The sequence below is a fragment of the Magnolia sinica genome, chromosome 16 (assembly GCF_029962835.1).
Source record: "Magnolia sinica isolate HGM2019 chromosome 16, MsV1, whole genome shotgun sequence".
NCBI classification, from domain to species: Eukaryota; Viridiplantae; Streptophyta; class Magnoliopsida; order Magnoliales; family Magnoliaceae; genus Magnolia; species Magnolia sinica.
Window position 1 is genome coordinate 72,751,638 of NC_080588.1, and position 19,446 is coordinate 72,771,083.

Sequence of the window (19,446 nt, forward strand, 5' to 3'; positions counted from 1 at the left end):
AAGGCTTCATTCAGGTGAGGCAAGTAGTAAAAAAGTAAATATTAGTTATATAGTACCGATCGAATCGGATTGCATTGGATATGTTCATATTTGAGTGGGTCTATTCGAACCAACCCGATCATAGCCTTCGGTTTAGATTGGATCGGGTCAGATCCGTCGGATCAGGTCGGATTCTACCCAACTCTACCCGTGAGTGACCATAGAACCAATGTAGATCACCTGAGACGTACTTCTATATATGGATGTGTGCGGCTATTACACGTGTGTGGAATTTGCAAACCTCTGGTGTAGCATCTCGAGGCCTGCCATTCAGATAGGGTTGTCAGAGGGCAGGGCCGGGTTCTGTCCAACCCAGCCCGCTAAATAAAACTACCTAGCCCTGAGTCTGGTCCCGGTGGGCAAAAGGGAAATGGGCCTTAAGGGTCCAATCCGGCTCGATCCTGAGCCCACAAAACCTAGGCATACCGAATCATGCACGATGGCGGACAACAATGCCCTTGAAGCATTAAACAGGCCGATGTGGGTCAGTTTGGGGCTGTGCTGACGAACCTCTAGATGCACCACGAGCTTGGGCTGGTTAATAAATGGAGTCCTGCCATTCGGCGTAGTATTTCAGCCCAAAGCCTGCCAATGCGGCCCAAGGACATGGGCCTGGCTCATAATTCTGAGACGATAATATTACTTCCCACCCACGGAAGTAATACACCACTTTGGTGAGTGGCGATTGGATGGCATATGTACACCACTTTGGTGACCACACACATTCGGATGATTTTAATGGTGAGGCATCTTTACATCCAGGCCGTCCATCTGCTTTGAAAGATCATTTAAACAATGAAGTAGATTCAAATCTCAGGCGGACTACACCATTGGAAAGTGGTTACTGACCATTAAACACTTCTTGTGGGTCACAAAAGTTTTGGATCATACCAATATTTGTACGGTCTATTCATCCTTCTCTTTTTTACCTCATCAACAGGTTGGATGGCAAACAAACATTCCAGTAGCTCCCAAGAAGTTTTGTGGTCCACCTAAGGTTTCAATCTACTTGAAATTTTAGGTCATGCCTAAAATGAGCTATAAAAATGTATGGACGGTGTGGATGTATGTCACATATATTAAAATAGGGCCAAAATGAGGAATCCACCGAAGCCGATCCCTTAAGGGAAGGCTAGGGAGATGTTTTATTGGACCGTAAGAGATGGACTAGCCTATAGTATGCAATGAAAATGGTACCTTCGATCAAAAGACATGATAGAGATAATGAAAAAAAAAAAAAAAAAAACTTAAATTGTACCGCGGTAGAATTAAATGTCTAATAAATAGACTTCCTAGAAAAAATTCCTAGAATAAAAAAAAAAAAAAAAAAAGGTGGGAGCTTAGCTTGCCAAGGCTTCAACCAAAAACCATCTGTCAAATCACGACCTTCACTCAACTCCAGCTTCAACGTTAATGATATGAGACTGCTGCTGGAACTGAATAAAGGCTGCTGAAATAAAGAATCTACCGAAACGCTGAGCCCACCAAAAACTGGAATGTTATATGAAACAAGCAACAGATGCAGCATTTCAGAAATATGCAATCAAATAGCACAACTGCAACCAACAACCCCACAACTTCAAGACTCCATAATCAACACCCACTAGGAAGCTCTAAAACTGCAACAATATAAATCACCACCAACGACAGTATTAGTTTGTAACCATTGATGTTTATATGTTTTTCTTAGAAATGGTTGTTTTGAGTAGGTTTCTACTTCATTATATATTTTTTTATGTGTGATCACCAAAGCTCATTGATCACATTCTCATGTTTGTTACTGCAGATTTTCGACATTCCGTTGTCCATATGGTTTTTGGGTTTAGTTGAATAGAAGCTCTATATGAAAACATGCCATGATTTGAACCCAATTGGAATTTTTGTTATGTGTGTTTACAATAGCTCATTGATCACATTCTCATTATGTTACTGCAGATTTTCACAAGAGCAGGAGACATTCCAGACATTTGGGTGTCCATGTAGTTTTTGGATTAAATTGAATAGAAGCTCTACATTAAAAGAGGCCATGATTTGAACGCAATTGAATCCAATAGCTGTAATTTTCTTAGAGATTTAATTTTGTCACATTAATAGCATTCTCCGCACATGCCGAAATCACATTGATCAGATGATCTGATCCATACTAGATTTTATTAGTAGACTGTCTCTTAATTACATAAAGCTTACCTAAAACACCCAATAAATCTTTCGAGCAAAAACAAGTTTAAAGAAAGTGAAGTGAGAAAAAAGAAATAATAATAATAATAAACACTGCCACCTTAATAAAAGCGTCCGACCGGGCCGTGAGGATCGAGCTGTTTGCATAGGGCAAGATAAGTAAGGTAGAGAAGCCGATCTTTTGCACCCGTCCGATGGTTCCTTGTATGCTTACAGAAGTACTTCAACTGTTCAAGACTACAGCAGCCAAGCATCTTCCCAAATAGCAAGAAAAGCCAGTTGATAGAACGCTTCTTTTCAGAGATAACAGGCTTCAAACATTCAGTCTGTTGACATACGATGCAATCAAGCAGCTTCGGATTCATCCACTCGTTGGGCGCTGTCGAGAAAGAGATCTTTTTCTTTATTATATCTTCTGAAATCTCCCCAAAGCTGATGTTCAGGTCAAACTCGATCTGATATCGACTCTCACACCGCTCGCATTCTACATCGCCCTTGATCCTGGTAATGTCATGCGATCTAAGGTAGTCGAGACTGTGAACGGTGGCACGGTGGTCGGTAGCCCACTCGAATGGTGGAACCACATGCTCATCTTTGTTCCCGTGTGGAGCATTGGTAGGTCTGTGGCGTCGGACCGGTGAGAGGTTTTGCTGGGCCACTACATTGGGTGGTGGGTCCTGCTGCTGCACCACTGTGGCTTTGAAGATAGTAGTTGGGTGATGATTGGAGACTGGGATGGATGTGGTCTGGCCATAGTCTACTGCGAAAGGAGGGATGTAGATGGGTGGTTCTTGCAAGGCAACTGCAGTGGCATACGAGGATGTGCTGAAAGAGGGAAGAGGTGGTGGTGGAAGTTGGAAGGATAGATTGGGGGGAATTACATTAGAACATTGAGAAAGATAGAGTTGAAGAATCAATTGGCCTAGCTTTTCATGATTCGGTTCTCTATTTCCAGTCATACTTAGTGCAGGATCTTCAGTGATTTGAAAGGAGAGGGGAGAGATGGAAGTTAAAGGAGTCGTGGAGAGATTGAACGAATGAGGAGTTTTTTTTGGAATACGTGGGTGGTTTCAAGACTCATTTTTTTTTTGGGAATTCAAGACCATGACTCTTGGGAAGTTGCGTGTGCGATTAGGGAGGGGAGGCGGATTTCATGCGAAAGCATTTCTCAGGTATTTCCATCCGGGTGGGGCCCACTGCGATGTTTGTGAGAAAGAAACTCCGTCCATCCGTTTTTAGAGCTCATTTTAGGACATGCGGCTAAAAATAAGGTGTATGTAAAACTCAAATGGGCCACACGAGAGGAAACAGTGGGGATTTAGTGACCACCGTTGAAACATTAATATGGCCATAATAGTTTTGTACCTGTCTAATTTTTGGTATTTTCACTTCATCGCAGTGAAAATGAACTTATAAATGGTTTGGATGGAATATAAACCTCAAGGTGGAGCCTAGGGAGGCTTCCAAGGTAGGCATTCCTTTCCCCACTATTTTATCGCAGTGAAAGTCTTTCGCAGAAGGGAGGGATGCCTGCAGGAGGAATCTTTATGCGGCACACCCTTTCCGTTCATTAACATGAAGCATATTAAAAGTTCAGGTGGACCCCACCAGAGAAAACACCATAGATAAAGACGCCCACCGTTGAAACCTTCCTATGGATGGTCCACCTTGATGTCTATATGGCATTTTGATAAGATGACCCCGATCTATATAAAGGGGATCCAGAACTTACGTTGCCACTAACGAGTTTTTAACGGTAGGCATTGAATCCCCACTGTTTTTTTCTGTGGGTTGATCCACTTGAGTTTTGGCTACTGATCGTTTTTAGGCTTATGCTAAAATTGAGATGGAAAAACGATGGATAGCGTGGATAAAACAAGCGCTACTTGCCTGCCATCCCGGAACCAGCGATGTGGTTGAGACCTGACTGTAGGGCCCACCTCGGTATATTCATTGTATGTCTACGCAGTCCATCTGTTTTTTCGGATTATTTTAGTACAAGGTACAAAAAATAAAGGATATAAAAATTTCAGGTGGACCACACCACAGGAAACAGTGGTTGTTGATTATTGAACACCCACAGTTAAAAACTAACTAGTGTCCACTGACCATCCAACCAGTAGATAAGGTAACACAGACCTGGATAAAAGGAAAAAATACAAAACTTTTGTGGCCCACAAAAGGTTTTTAATGGTCAATAACTACTGATTGGTGTGGTGTGGTTCGACTGAAATTTGCATCTACGTTATTTTTCGGACTATTGCCTAAAATAAGCTGGAAAAACAGATGAACGGCGTGGATATTTAACGAATACATCAAGGTTGCCCCTACTGGGTCGCAGCAAGTCGCACTCTCTGAGAAGTTATTCGAACGTTTAGAAAGATGACGCCAGTTAGGACTCTCAGCAGAATACGTTAGCCATGGAGGGATGTGGATTGACCAGTAGCTAGAGATGGATAGTCTTATCAACGGCTCTGTGGGGCCCATCATCATCTATATGTTTTATCCACGCCGTACATTAATTATTTTTATAGACCATTTTATGGCATTAGCCCAAAAAGGAATCATATCAAAGGCTCAAGTGGACCACACCAAATTAAAGAGTGGGGATTGAAATCTTACAGTTGAAAACATCCTAGAACCTACCATAATGTTTGTTTATAATCCAACGTGTTCATAAGGTTTAATAGACTTGTAAGAAGCACAAACATAAATATTAGCTTGATCCAAAACTTCTATAGTCCAAGATTTTGTAAACAGTGGTTTACTTGAGCCTTATATATGACTTCTTTTTTGGCTAATACTCTAAAATAACATATCAAATTAGATGGACGGCGTGTATAAAACATATAGATAACGGTGGCCCCACATAACTCCTGACGTCGTGACCATCCGTCTCTAACAGCCTTCTGGTGGAAGTTGCACCCAACCAGGATTGTCTGCTGCCGGAGTCTCTTTACTCAGGACTCCCAACAAAATAGACAGGGATAAGGATTAGTGAAGTTAAGAGAAGAAACGATGCACTGATAGGAGATAGTTGGTCCATCTATTGAGCGCTTTTTAAAGCTCACCTTACTTCGCCAATAAAATCTACTCCGTCCATCAGGTGAGCCTTCACATGTTAGAAGATCAAACAAGAAAACAGCCCGATTCAGTAATCTATTGGGCCACATCATGGGGTAAAATATAAAATCACTTCAAAACCCCATGCAACTAAGGGCGGGTTTATTAACCCCATTGCACAATGCTGATAGTATACCACACAACTTTTAACGTGCGGAACTTCTCTAGCCCTCCATGATTTATATATTAGATCCATATATTGTCCATCAACTTTTCTAAATCATTCTAGAGCATGAGCTCTAAAAATGAGGCACATCCAAGGCACAAGTGGACCACACCATGGAGAGCATCGGGAATTGAACAATTAGCCTCGAAACCTTCCAAGAGTCTGCTATGATGTTTATTTGTCATCTAACCATTTAGTTAGGTCACACCAGTGAGACGAAGGGAAAACACAAATATCAGCTTGGTCAAAGCCTTTTCCAGCCTAAGAAGTTTTTAGTTTTTAATAGTATGCTCTCAATTTCTATTGTTTATGGTAGTGTGACACCGTGAGCCTTAAATCTAATTTGTTTTTTAGCTTATGCCCTACAATGGTATGAAAAAATGAATGGCGGGGATGATATATATATATATATATATATATATATATATATGTGTGTGTGTGTGTGTGTGTGTGTGTGTGTGTGTGTGTGGGAAAAGGTACTATGCGCTCAAGCTGATGGGAACATCACATGATGTCGAGCTCTGTGGACCCCACCGTGATGCGTTTCGATCATCTACCCCATCAGTCAGATGCATCATTCCATCATGGGCCTAGTTCTAAAAAATCAAGTCAATCCGTGACTTGTGTGGGCCACACCACATACAGAAGTTAAGAGGGATCGTGCACCATTAAAACATTCATAATCATTTTTTGGGCCCACCGAGATGTGGTTTGCAAATCCAGCCCATCCATTATGTGTGTCCCACTTGGATGAGGGTTCAGACCAAGTTTCAAATGCATGCAAATTTTAGGAGGGCCCCACCAAGTGCTTTTATATGTTTTTGGCATGTCTTCACATTTTTTTAGATGGTATGGCCCACCTAAGTTCCGTATACGGCTGATTTTTGAGATATCCCATAATTTAAAGGGGACCCATCAAATGCATGGTGTTGATGGTCAACACGCATCACAGTGAGGCCCGCACAGCTCGACCTCATGGGAGCTTATGTGAGCTGGAGCGCATAGTACCTTTTCCACACACACACACACACACACATATATATATATATATATATACATATATATATATATATACATATATATATATAGGCCCCACTGAACCCCTTATCCGTGTTTGGCAAACGGATTGTGCGGCCACTTCCTTGGTGTGTTAATGTCACCAAGTTTTTTTAATGTCACCAAGTTTTTTTTAGGCTACACCATGATCTATGTGTTATATCCACATTGTCTGCCCATTTTAAGAAATAATTTTAGAGCATGGCCCAAAAACAAGGTAGATCTAAAGCTCAAGTGGACCACACCACAAAAAGCAAGGTGGATTTAATGTCTATCATTAAAAACTTCTTAGGGCCGCGAAAGTTTTGAATCAATATGATATTTGTTTTTTTCCCATCATTCTCGTCTTTGTGACCTCGTGAACAAGTTGGATGACAAATAAACATAGCGGTGGGCCATAAGAATGCTTCAACGATAGGAATCATCATCCCAGTACTTTCTGTTTTGTGGTCCACATGAGTTTTGGATATGCTTCATTTATTGTCTCATGTCCTAAAATGATGTCTCCAAATGGATGTACGGTGTGGATATAACACATACATTATGGTGTGGTGTGGCTCTACACGAGCACACCACGCAATCCATTCCGGATATGGGGTGCGAGTTAGGTGGATCTCGAATCTAGCAGCCTGGTGGCTACTGGACGGTGCTACGTGGCCCACCATGATATATGTGTTTTATCCAAACCGTCTATCTATTTTTCCAGATCATCTTCAGGCATGCGCTAAAAAATGAGAGATCTAAATCTCAAGTTGACCACACCCATAAGAAAATAGTGTTGATTGAACATCCACCGTTAAGAACTTCCTAATGCTTATTTACCATCTAACCTGTTGATGAAGGGTAAACACAAATATTGGCTTCATTCAAAATTTTTGAGGTCGCTAAGAAGCTTTTAATGGTGGGAATTCAACCACCACTGTTTCCTATGGTGTGGTCCACATGCAATTTGGATCTTCCTTTTTAAAATCATTCCCTAAAATTATCCTGATAAAATGAATACAGGGTGTGGATAAAACACATATCATGGTGGGGCAACACAACACTGTCTATCGTCAGTAGACAATTAACATTTCCGGATCCATTGAGGTAGGTGGACCTTGATTTTGGGGCCCACCATTATGTACGTGACTACTTCCATCTTGTCCATCCATATTAAAAGTTCATTTTAACCATGACCTAATAAATAAACAAATCCAAATCTCATATGGACTATAGTACAGGAAATAATAATAATTGACCATTAAAAATTTACAGTGGGCCGCAAAAGATTTGGATCAACACAATAACACCTAGGTTTTATGTCCTTATGAACCATTTGGATGGCATCGAAGTTTTTAATGGTAGGGATTCAATCACCAATGTTCCCTGTGGGATGTGATTTCATGCAATTCAGATGTTTGTTGATAAACAAGTTGTTTAAAATTCAATACTTAATTTTTATACTTTAACATTTCTTCCCAACAATTACTAAATAGGATTTTCCAAGATAAACAGAATCTTCGTTACTATCTTATCTAATAACCTAATTATTAGGATGTAATCCGACTACAGGCCCGAGCCCGGCCCATGATGATTATGCATGACCTTGGTCGTAACTGACAACAATGCCCTTGACCCGATAAACCGGCTGAGCAGAGAGAGTTGAGCCGAGCCTGGACTAATTAATAAATGGGTCGTACCCTATTTTGACAAGGGACTTTTGCATAAAGATAAGTCGGGCATATTATGATGTTTGTGAGAAATCTAGATAAAATAACAATAGAGTGTTGAACGTCCACCGTTGAGACATGTATAAGTCCACATAAGTATTTGTTCAGGCTATGTTTTTGTGATTTCAGTTCATCTCAATAGGAACGACCTTATGAAGGTATTGATGGCATATAAAGAAGCGAGAAATCAAGATAAAATAACAATAGAGTATTGAATGTCCACTGTTGAAACATTCAAAGTTCCACATAAGTATGAGTTCGGGCTAGTTTTTGCGTTTTCAGCTCATCCCAATAAAAACCACCTTATAAGGGGTATGAATGGCATATAAACATAATGGTAGATTTAGGGATGATAAGCATTTACCTACTCACTTTTTGTGACACACGGCTCACTTGAGCTTTGGATTTGCGTCATTTTTAGCTCAGGCCCCCAAAATGATACGAAGAAACAGATGGACAGGTAGATTTAATTATCAGGAACATCATGGTGGCCCCACCTAGCTTTCTGCAGGAGATCGGAGTCCTACCATTTCAGCTCAAGCCTGCCCAATGCGGGCCAAGCGTGTGGGGCCGGCCTATTAACAGCCCTGATTCAGGGACGACACTATACATCCAACAGAAGTATATATACCAGTTTGGTGAGTGGCGCATCAGATGAGTGGATTGGATGTAATATGTACACCACTCTGGTGACCACACATTCGGATGATTTTAATGGTGAGACATCCCATCTCAACTATTTCTCATGGTGTGGCCCATCTTAGTGCTTAATAGACATGAACATGGGGTGGAGTACCTGATGGACGGGATGGATCTCATCCAAAAGCATACGTTCCATCCACGTAAGTGTAAGTCACGTCCTCATCTCCCTGCGAAACGCACTAATAGCAGTCTTGCTAAAATAGCTATCCACGGTGTGGCTTCGGTGGAGCCCACCGTGATTATGTTCCTTAAATCCAGGCTGTCCATCTGTTTAGAAATATCATTTTAATGCATAATACAAAAAAATGAAGTAGATCCAAATTTCAGGTGGACCACACTACAGGAAACAGTGCCCACAAAAGTTTTGGATCAAGCTGATATTTGTGTGGGCCCTTAATCCAGGTCTTTGTAATCATATCAAGAAGGGAATGTGGCTCCCAAAGAAGTATTTAACGATGATCTGTCAAAACAAATGGACAGCGTAGATGTAAGGCACATACATCTCGGCATGTCCCACAGTCAAGAATCCACCAAAGCAGCTTCCTTACAAAAAGGCAGGGGAGATGTTCATTTCAGCATAGAAAAGAAGCAGGAAGAGATGGTCCAGCGCATCGTATGCAAAGGCATTGGCATGCCTTCAATAGAATGAGCAGAAGATGTGCTAGAGGTAATAATTAAATAATAATAATAATAATCCAATTCCACTACACAGTAGAAGTAAATGTCTCCAAAGATCTTTCAAAATCAAAGGTGAAATATCTCTTAATAAACAGATGAAGACTTACTAATTAAGAAAAAGGTCCTAGCACAGCTAGGCTCTGCCACCAATAAACTTCCACCGAGTCGTTTGAGATTTTACTCAAACCTTCACTCAGCTCCCACTAGCATCCTGCGCTGCTAATTCAAGGTTGATGATCTGAGGTTGCAAATGTTGCTGATTCCAATAAGGGTGATGCTGAAGGTGCCGAAGCTGCTGCTGATGCTGGAACTGAGTTATGGGTTTTTGAAATCGATGTCTACTACAGCTGCTGAGCCCACCAAAAACTGGACTGATAGATGAAATGGCACAACTGCATCCAAAAACCACACAACTTCATCAAGAGTCTGTAATCAACACCCACCATGAAAATCTGAAACTGCAATAATAAAAACTGTTTGCTGCTATCAAAATAGGCTACAAATCAACATTTAGAATACATAAAAAACCCTTATGAGAAAAACTACTGCACAAAATGCATTATGAAAAACAAAGTTATAGTACATAAACCTTACCCATCACAACCCCAAGAGGAAAAGTCTTAGCATTTGACTTTTAAAACACAATTAAACCCTTAAGCATAATTAGAGAACCATTATCATTTCTCTAATCTCAATTAGACGTGATATATATACTATCGTGACTAGAATAGGAAATAAATCAGGTACTTACTTCTATGCCCGTTTTTTATAGAACCTTTGATGGCATCGAAAGTCATCGAGAACCGGTCAGTGACATTGAAGAACTTTCCAAGCCATCGAGTAACACTTTTAAAATTATCCAGTAATTAACAAGAATTTTTTAAAATTTATTTTAATGAGATCGAACATATGTCAATAGCATCAACTGAATCAAGTGGTATATCGATGATTTTAAGAGAATCTATTACAAACATATTTAAGACATTAAACAACATTACTGGACATTCTAAAATCATTAAATAGCCTTATTTTCACCATCGATTCTAACAGGACACGGGTTGTGGACTCCCTCGTTCCTCGTTAACTACGAGGGGACAAGGGCTTTGAGGGCCACCATGATGTATGGGTTTCATCCACACCGTTCATTTAGTTTGTGATATCATTTTATGATACCAACCCAAAAATGAGGCAGCTCCAAATCTCAAGTGGATCTCTCGGTAGGATTAAAAACCAACCGTTGAAAACTTCTTAGAAGCCACATAAGTTAAGGATCAAGTTGACATTTGTGTTTTACCCATTATAAACAGATTGGATGACAATCAACCATCACAGTAGACATTAGGAAGGTTTCAACTGTGAGTGTCATTTTCAACCATCATCGTTGCTTCTCGCAGTGTGATCCACTTGAGCCTTACATCCGACTCATTTTTGGGCTTGTACCCTTTAATTTATATAGAAAATGGATGGAAAGTGTGGATAAAACTCAAACATCATGGTGGCCCCTCATTGCCCAGTCGATTCCTAGCTAGGGAAGCGTCCATGGATGGGATTGCCAAACAAATCGGCGTGGCTTCAGTAGATCCCCGGATCCCCAGAGGGGTTAGATCCCTGAAATATCGGGCACACAATGACGTATTTGACTAAAATCCACGCTGTCCATCTTTTTTACAGCTCCCTAAGTGCATGATCCCAAAAATGAAGCAGGTATAAATATCATGTGAACCACACTATAATAAACAGTGGTTATTGACCATTAAAAACTTGTGGGCCACAAAAGTTTTGGATCAATCTGATATTTGTATGATGCCTTCATCTATGTCTTTGTAACCTTATCAATGGGTTGGATAGCAAATAAACATTCCGGTGGCTCCCAAGAAGTTTTTAATGGTGGTTATTCCATCAACACTGTGTTCTATGGTTTGGTCCACCTGATTTTTGGATCTGATTCATTTTTAGATCATACCCTAAAATGATATGTCAAAACGTATGGGCGGCGTAGATTTAAGGCAGATACATTACACTAACCGAAGCGGCGACCCAAACAAAACGTGATTCTTTAAAAATAGAAGAGACGGTGTTGACTGATCCTATTTTTGGGCAGGAAACCTTGACCTACGTTGAAGCGAATCCATCAATCAAATGGTTAATATTTGTCAGATTGGTGTGAAATGTGTGTTGGATATAATGAACGGTCTGGATGAATGTATTATCCTGTCTAAGTGTCGACCCAACCCAATGGGTACATTGCTTTGTGAACGATTCTCCTTTCTAGAACTTGGATTTCGTCCAGATCTTCAATCTAGACGGTTAGATGATGAAAAATAAATCTGGACAATTGGATCTCTATCCATTGTTCAGATCTTCGAATTGGATGGTTTGATCATTAATTAACACCCATAGATGGGCCTGATTTGCTACCTGATCAGTTGGTCAACCACCAACTGGGTTAATTTGTCGTCGGAATCTTTTGCATCAAAGACGGGATGCTAGAAAACCTACCATAAAGCCAGCCCTATAGTCGTACGAAGAACAGGAGCTAGCACCTACTTAGAGGGAAAACGTATTGGCTACTCCACCTGCCACTAATGGCTAGCTGTCGGTGCTCAGTGGGCCTCGCCATGATGTATGTGTTTCATCCATGCTGTCCATCTATTTTTCTAGATCATTTTATGATATGAACCCAAAAATAAGGTATATCCTAATCTCAACTGGACCAAATTACAGGAAATAGTGTTGATTGAATGTCCACCATTGAAAACTTTTTGGGGGGCCATAAAAGTTTTGGATCAAGCTGATATTTGTTTTTTCTCTTCATCTACGTCTGTATGACCTAATCAACAGATTGGATGTCAAATAAACAGAACAGTGGGCCTTAATGGTGGATATCCAATCACTATTGTTTCCTGTGGTGTGGTCCATTTGAGATTTATATCCCTCTCATTTTTACTATGAAGTCCTAAAATAATCTGTAAAAATGGATTAACGGCATGGATAAAAGACATACTTCATAGTGGGACCCGCAAAGCACTGACCATAGCCACCTGGCTATAATCCATGCAACTCCACCAACCACTTGCCATTATTTGCAATACTTGCTACAGCTTCTCTTAATTACCTAAGCTTACCTAAAACACCCAAATAAATCTTCAAAAGAAAAACAAATTTAAAGAGAGTGAAGTGAGAATAATAATAAGAATAAATAATGCCACCTTATTCGCGTTCGAACGGGCCTTCTGGATTGAGCTGTCTGCAGAGGGTAAGATAGGTTAGGAAGAGTACTCGATCTTTTGCACCCGTACGATGGTTCTTTGTATGCTTACAAAAGTATTTCAACTGTTCAAGAGTGCAGCAACCAAGCATCTTCCCCAACAGCAAGAATAGCCAGTTAATAGAACGCTTCTTTCGAGAGATAACAGGCTTCAAACAATCAGTCTGTTGGCATTGGTTGCAATCAGGCAACTTCGGATTCATCCACTCATTAGGAGCTCGTTCAGACAAAAAGACCTTATTATTTATTAAATAATCTGAAATCTCTTCAAACTTGTTATTCAGATCAAACTCAATCTCATATCGACCCTCGCATCGCTTGCATTGCACCTCGCCTTGTATTGTAGTGAGACCAAGAGACCTAAGGTGGTCGAGGCGATGAACGGTAGCCCTTCGGTCGGTAGCCCATTCGAATGGAGGAGGCACGTGCTCATCCTTGTTGCCGTGTGGAGGCTGTGTAGAGTTGCGGTGGGTGCGTACAGAGCTTCTGCGCGGTAGGCGGTGTTGCTGGTCTACTACATTGGGTTTGGATTGAGCTTCATGAAAAAATTCCGCAGAAGGAGGTAGTGGTTCTTGCTGTTGTAAGAGCCGTCCGATGGATGTGATCTGAGAATAGTCTACTGACAAAGGAGGGTTGTAGTTGAATAATTGTTCCTGTGGTGTTGAAGGAGGGTTGTAGTTGGATATTTCTTGCCGTATTCCGAAAGAAGAGGCGTAGTTGGAAGGTTCTTGCAGCGTAGCTACGTTGGCAGGCGGGGATAGGCCGAAATCGGGGAAACCGTCAGAGAGGAAAGGTGGTGGTGGAGATATGGAGGATTGAATACGGGGTCTTGCATTAGAAAAAGTACTAGGCCTAAGAGAGAGATTAAGATTCAATCCGTTTGGTTCATCTTCATGGTTTTGAACCGTGGATTCCATGTGTTTTCGCTTTCTATCGGAACCTGGTTCTCTTTCTCCATCCATACCTAGTGTAACATCTTCAGGCTTTTGTTTTTCAAGGATAAGTAGTGATTTTAAGAGAGAAGAAGAAGGGAGACGGAAGTTATTGGAGACGTGGAGAGATCGGACAAATGAGGAGTCTTGCTAGAGTACGTGGGTAGTTTCAGGACTCCTCTCTTTTCGGAATGCAACCTAGAGAGGGAGGGTGAGGGAATGGGGATTTCCTTTCGTATCAAGGCCTGGGCTGGGAAGATAGTGGGATCCACCATGATGTTTATGAGAAATCTACTCCGTTCATCCGTTTTGTGAGCTAATTTTAGGATCTGGGTATCCAAAAATCAGGTGTGCTATATGAGAGGAAACACTGTGGATTGAACGAACACAGTTGAAACATTGGTATGGCCACAAATGTTTTTTATCATGATATATCTTTTGTGTTTTCAGTTCATCCTAGTGGGAATGACGTTATAAACGGTTTAGATTGGATATAAACATTAAGGTGGATCCCAGGAAGGTTTCAACAGTAGACGTTTTTCCCCCAGTTTTCCCTCTGTTGTATTACACTTGAGTTTTGGATCCGTCTCATTTTTTGTAATACGTCCTAAACTGATCTCAAAAAACACATGGACGGGGTAGATTTCTGAAAAAAATCACGGTGGGCCCCACTAGCTTCCACAAAGGCTTTCACGTGAAAGCCGCGTCGAGGTCCGGGACGCGTCTGAGGGCACTAATTCGAACGTAGAGAAAGATAGGCGATTAGGAGTCCTTGATGAGGGAGGGAGGGAGGGATGCGTATTGCCTGCAGCCGGACTCTCCGTGGGCCCACCGTTTTGTATCTGTCATTTTAACTCTGTCTATCCATTTCGCCAACTCAATTTAGGGCATTAACGCAAAAGGCTTTTAAGTGGATCTTACTACAAGAAACAGCAGGGATATAGACGGCCACCGTTGAAACCTTCCTAAGTCCCACCACCGTAATATTTATATGCCATTCAACCCGTTCTTAAGGTGACCCCGATCTGGATGAAGGGAGAACACAAACATCAGATTGATCCCAAATTTCTTTAGCTCCCATGAATTTTTTAACGGTGAACGTTCAAAACCACTGTTTCCTTTGGTGTGGTGGCGTTTATCTTTCAATATCCCTAACATTTATGCTCTTCTCCTACTATCAGCTAGCAAAAAAGATGAACGGAATGGATATAATATACAGATCACGGTGGGCCCGACAGAGCCTAGTGACGAGAACATGGATGGTACAAGTCCCATGTGGCCCGGTAGCAGTCGCGATGGATGCAAAAGATGTGTATTAGTCGCAACGGACGCGAAACGAATTCGAAACAACGAGTTCCATGATCTATGGTCTATCTGAATCCCCGGATTTCTCTTGCCTCCTTTTAAGTCGGCACAAGATCAAAGTTTCTCGTTGGAGACATCACCAGAAAAACCGCTAACATTGTACATCCACAGTATTACATTACAAGTGTCATTCAATCAGGAAATCGGGAAATCAGGATCGCCCATCTAGTGGGACCACGGTGAACGAAATCGGTTCAAGATATGCGTAGATCGGATTATCCTAACCATCTAAACTGATGCATGCCTTCAAATTGACGGTGGAAAGGAAAGATAAGTGACGGCTATGATTTTCAAAATATCGTCCATCCATAATGCGGGGTCATTAGTTGGACAGTCCTCATTAATGGATTACTCTTCCACGTATACGGTAGAGACACTGTCAATGGGCCGGGCCTGAGGTAGCTCTCTGCCCGGATTTTGACGACCGAGCCCGGCCCATTGACACTTCTAGGTTGAAGGATTGCACTACCGTATTCAGCTTCTTGCGGATAAGCTACTGACAGGTTGAGTAGCTAGACTTGCTACTGAAGTGACGTCACCAAATTTTGTGGGCCCCAATATGATGTATGTGTTGTATCCACACCGTCCATCCATTTTGAAATATCATTTTAGGTCATGATCAAAAGAATGAGGCAGATCGAAATCTGTAGTGGACCCACCACAGAAAACAGTGGGGAGAGTGATTCTTATCGTTGAAACTATCCTAAGGACCACCATAATGTTTATTTGAAATCCAACCCGTTAAAAAGTTTAAAAAGACATCAAACAAGGGAAAACACAAATTTCAGCTTGATCTATAACTTTTGTGGCCTTTAGAAAATTTTAATGGTGGGCGTCACTATCCCCACTCTTTTCTGTACTGGGGTCCAATTAAGCTTCGGACTTAACTCATTCTTTGTATGTTGTCCTAAAATGATCTCTCAAAATGGATGGAAGGTGTGGATACAGGACATACATCACGGTGGGGACCACGTAACTTGGTGACGTCACCTCAGTAGCGAGTCTCGCTACTCAACCTGTCAGTAGCTAATCCGCGCCCTTCCAGTAAATGCCTGTAACCACAAATTAGGGTAGTCCGCTTTTCAGGGTGAGCCACGTGTACCGTTAACAGAAATTTAACAACGGCTCACATTCAATGTATAGGTGGCCCCCAAAATGAGCATAGACAATTGATTTTATTATTTTTTTTCTTTCTTTCTTTTATTTTATTTTAAAATTTAAATGTCACGCTTATATCTGCAGGAGCGGAGCGGATTCGGTGTTATCTATAACGCAGTGGATGGTTGATGAGCGTGGGGCCATCTTGATGTACTTTTTCTTTTGCAAATCCACACCATCCATCCGTTTTTCCAGCTCATTTTAGTGTAGAAGCCCAAAATTAAAGCAGATCTAACTCTTAGGTGGACCATACCGCTGGAAACAGTGATGATTGATAATTAAAAACTTCTTGGGGGCAAAAAAAGGTTTGGATCAAGCTCATATAGGTTGTTTTTTTTCCTATATCCAGGTCTGTGTGAACTTATCAACAGGTTAGATGGAAAATAAACATTACGGTGGGCCCTAGGAAATTTGTAATGGTGGGCATTGAATGACCAGTGATACTGCACAAAGAAATGATGAACCATATGCAACAGTGGAAGCGGATTGGGTGGTGTATCACACACCACCGACTTGGCTAGTGTTTTGAGGTCACCAAGTTCTTTGAGTCCCATCATAAGGTATGTGTTATATCCAAACCGTCCATCCATTTAGTGAGCTCGTCTTAATGCATGAGCCGAAAAATAAGACAGATCTAAAGATCAAGTGGACCACACTGCAAAAAACCAGAGTGGGATTGAATGTTTACCATCGAAACCCTTATGGGTCACAGAAGTTTTGGATCAATATTATACTTGTTTTTCCCCTTCATCCAGGTCTGTTTGACATTATGAATAGATTGGATGGAAAACAAACGTTATTACCGGCCCTACGAATGTTTTGACGGTGAGAATCATTGTCTCACTGTTATTTGTGGTGTGGTTCACTTGAGATTTGTACATGACTTATTTTTGGGATCATGATCTAAAATGATCTCGTCAAATGGATGAACGGTATGAATATGATAAATACATCATTTTTGGTCCCATGTAACTTTGATCTCCTTGGAACCATTCCTACAACTAGAGCGTCAGCTTTCGTCTTCGCATGACACGAACCCACACTAGCCAGGTCGGTGGTGTGTGTTAGACCAGCCAATCCGCTTCTTGCAACATTACCAGTTGTATTACTATATCATCTTTCAAACCAACATGTCAATTACGTATGAAATGTACGCTGAAATCGATGGGCCCCACCTGGAGGATCATTCTGCTGAAAATCAAGCTGAGTGAGCCATTACTGTATTTTGAGTCAGACCATCGGTTGTCCATCAACTCTAAATGGTGTGGCCCACCTGATGATGAACAAAACATGTTCAAGGTAAAGCCTACCATGTGGACTAAAAATAATAAAAACCATAGATGAACAAGGACCCCTTATGGTTGAGAACTTATAGCCTACTCTACGTTAATTCGAAACCAATAGAGTTTCAGTAAATCCCTGTAAGATTGAGAGGAGAAGCCATGATGCATTGCTAAGAGATGGTTGGATATGGACCGTCTATGTCCTGACGAAATCACAACTGCCACACCATTGAGGATGGGGTGTCTTAATCAAGACACCCACACGGACTCCGTTTGGCTGTTGTGAAAGCTCTGTGCGTTTGACTGTTCATTTTAAGGCATGAGTCTAAAAATGAGGGAGATGGAAAGAGCAAGTGGACCATATCATAGGAAACAGTGAGGATTGATTAGTTACCAATGAAAACTTCTTCTTGAGGACCCAGTGTAGTTTTTATTTGCCATCTAATCTGTCCATAAAGTCGCATAAACCTGGTTGAAGGGAAAACACAAATATCAGCTTCATCCAAAACTTTTAAGCCCCAAAATACATACTGTTTCATGTAGAGTGGTCCAGATGAGTTTTGGATCTGCCTCATTTTTGGGCTCATATCCTGAAATGAGCTTTGGAAAAATGGATGGACGGTGTGGATAAAACACAAAAATCATGGGGCCCACAGATCTTTGACACCAGCCAAACCGCGTCCACCCCACACCCCTTTCCCTATGGTTCGGCCCACCTGGGTTATTGATGGGACTGACCACAGCGCCTTCCGACCGGATGTCCGTCCTACTTCAAACATGGTGGGCCTTCGAGCCGGGTATTGTAGATGCTCCATGGTCAGTTTCACTACTGGCTGTACGTGGTATTCATGTAAATGAACCGACCCGTACAAATTGTGGGGTCCAACAATGGATGTAGCACATGAAGAAATCCAAACTAATCAGAAGATCCTACCTATCTAATAGGTGGCAATCCGATGGACGGTTGAACAAATGTTGTGAGTCAAAACAAAAGTTACTATTTAAAGTGCTAATTTTCTAACTGTGCTTACATCCATTTTCAGCACCTCGAATTTGACAAAGAAAATCAGCCATGTTTTGACATTACAGGTTTGGTGTTCATGAAAATTCTACTGACGTTCATAAATATGTTCGGCGAATCTTCCTTTAATGATATGCATTTTTAAATACGATGACACATACTCTTACTCATGCTTTTAAAATGAGCAAATTAGAGCATGCCACATGGCCATGATTAACAAGCCAATTAATGCGGGTGCCCAGCACATTTTTAAAGACCCACTGAGAGAGAATAAATCCTATCATGAAGTCTTTCTAAAAGAAGAGAATTTTCAAAAAACATTTGGAGAATTCCTAAAGGCCTTGAAAATCTTGAGTGTTCGATTGAATCGGTTTCCAAGTGAATCCGGATGTGGTTCAAACCCAACTCAAGATGAAGCAAACATTGAACAAATCGAGTTCCAAATAGTACAATAATCAGAATAAAGAGAATGGAAGAACTCAATAGAAGATCCGATCTAACCCATCCAATAACATATTAGTATCATGTGGATCCCAGCCATCTAATCCCTCCAACAAACCATCATGGAGCAATGAGTTAAATGCAAAGGTGTTTTTATTGGGTCATCTAGATGCATATTCATAATCGATATGAGTTATGGGATTCCTGATAGATGCTCCCAGATCGATCCCGAATTTGATTAGGGAGCCACCAAGATCTCCCATAAAGGGATCAACTACGAGAAGAATATTTGAAAAGCCACTAGTTTTGGATCTATCCAAAGAC

At 41.2% G+C, this 19,446-nt stretch overlaps 2 protein-coding genes across 2 annotated transcripts; both read right to left on the reverse strand.

Annotated features, from left to right (window-relative positions):
* Positions 1 to 2,318: 2,318 nt before the first annotated feature.
* Positions 2,319 to 3,176, reverse strand: LOC131228937 (uncharacterized). Its single transcript, XM_058224771.1, has one exon. It carries the CDS (start codon positions 3,174 to 3,176, stop codon positions 2,319 to 2,321), a length of 858 nt encoding a protein of 285 aa, XP_058080754.1.
* A 9,282-nt stretch (positions 3,177 to 12,458) lies between these two features.
* On the reverse strand, positions 12,459 to 14,045 carry LOC131229730 (uncharacterized). The gene has a single exon (XM_058225728.1). The coding sequence runs from the start codon at positions 13,882 to 13,884 to the stop codon at positions 12,865 to 12,867; it is 1,020 nt and encodes a 339-aa protein (XP_058081711.1). The 5' UTR covers positions 13,885 to 14,045; the 3' UTR covers positions 12,459 to 12,864.
* Between the last annotated feature and the right edge of the window lie 5,401 nt (positions 14,046 to 19,446).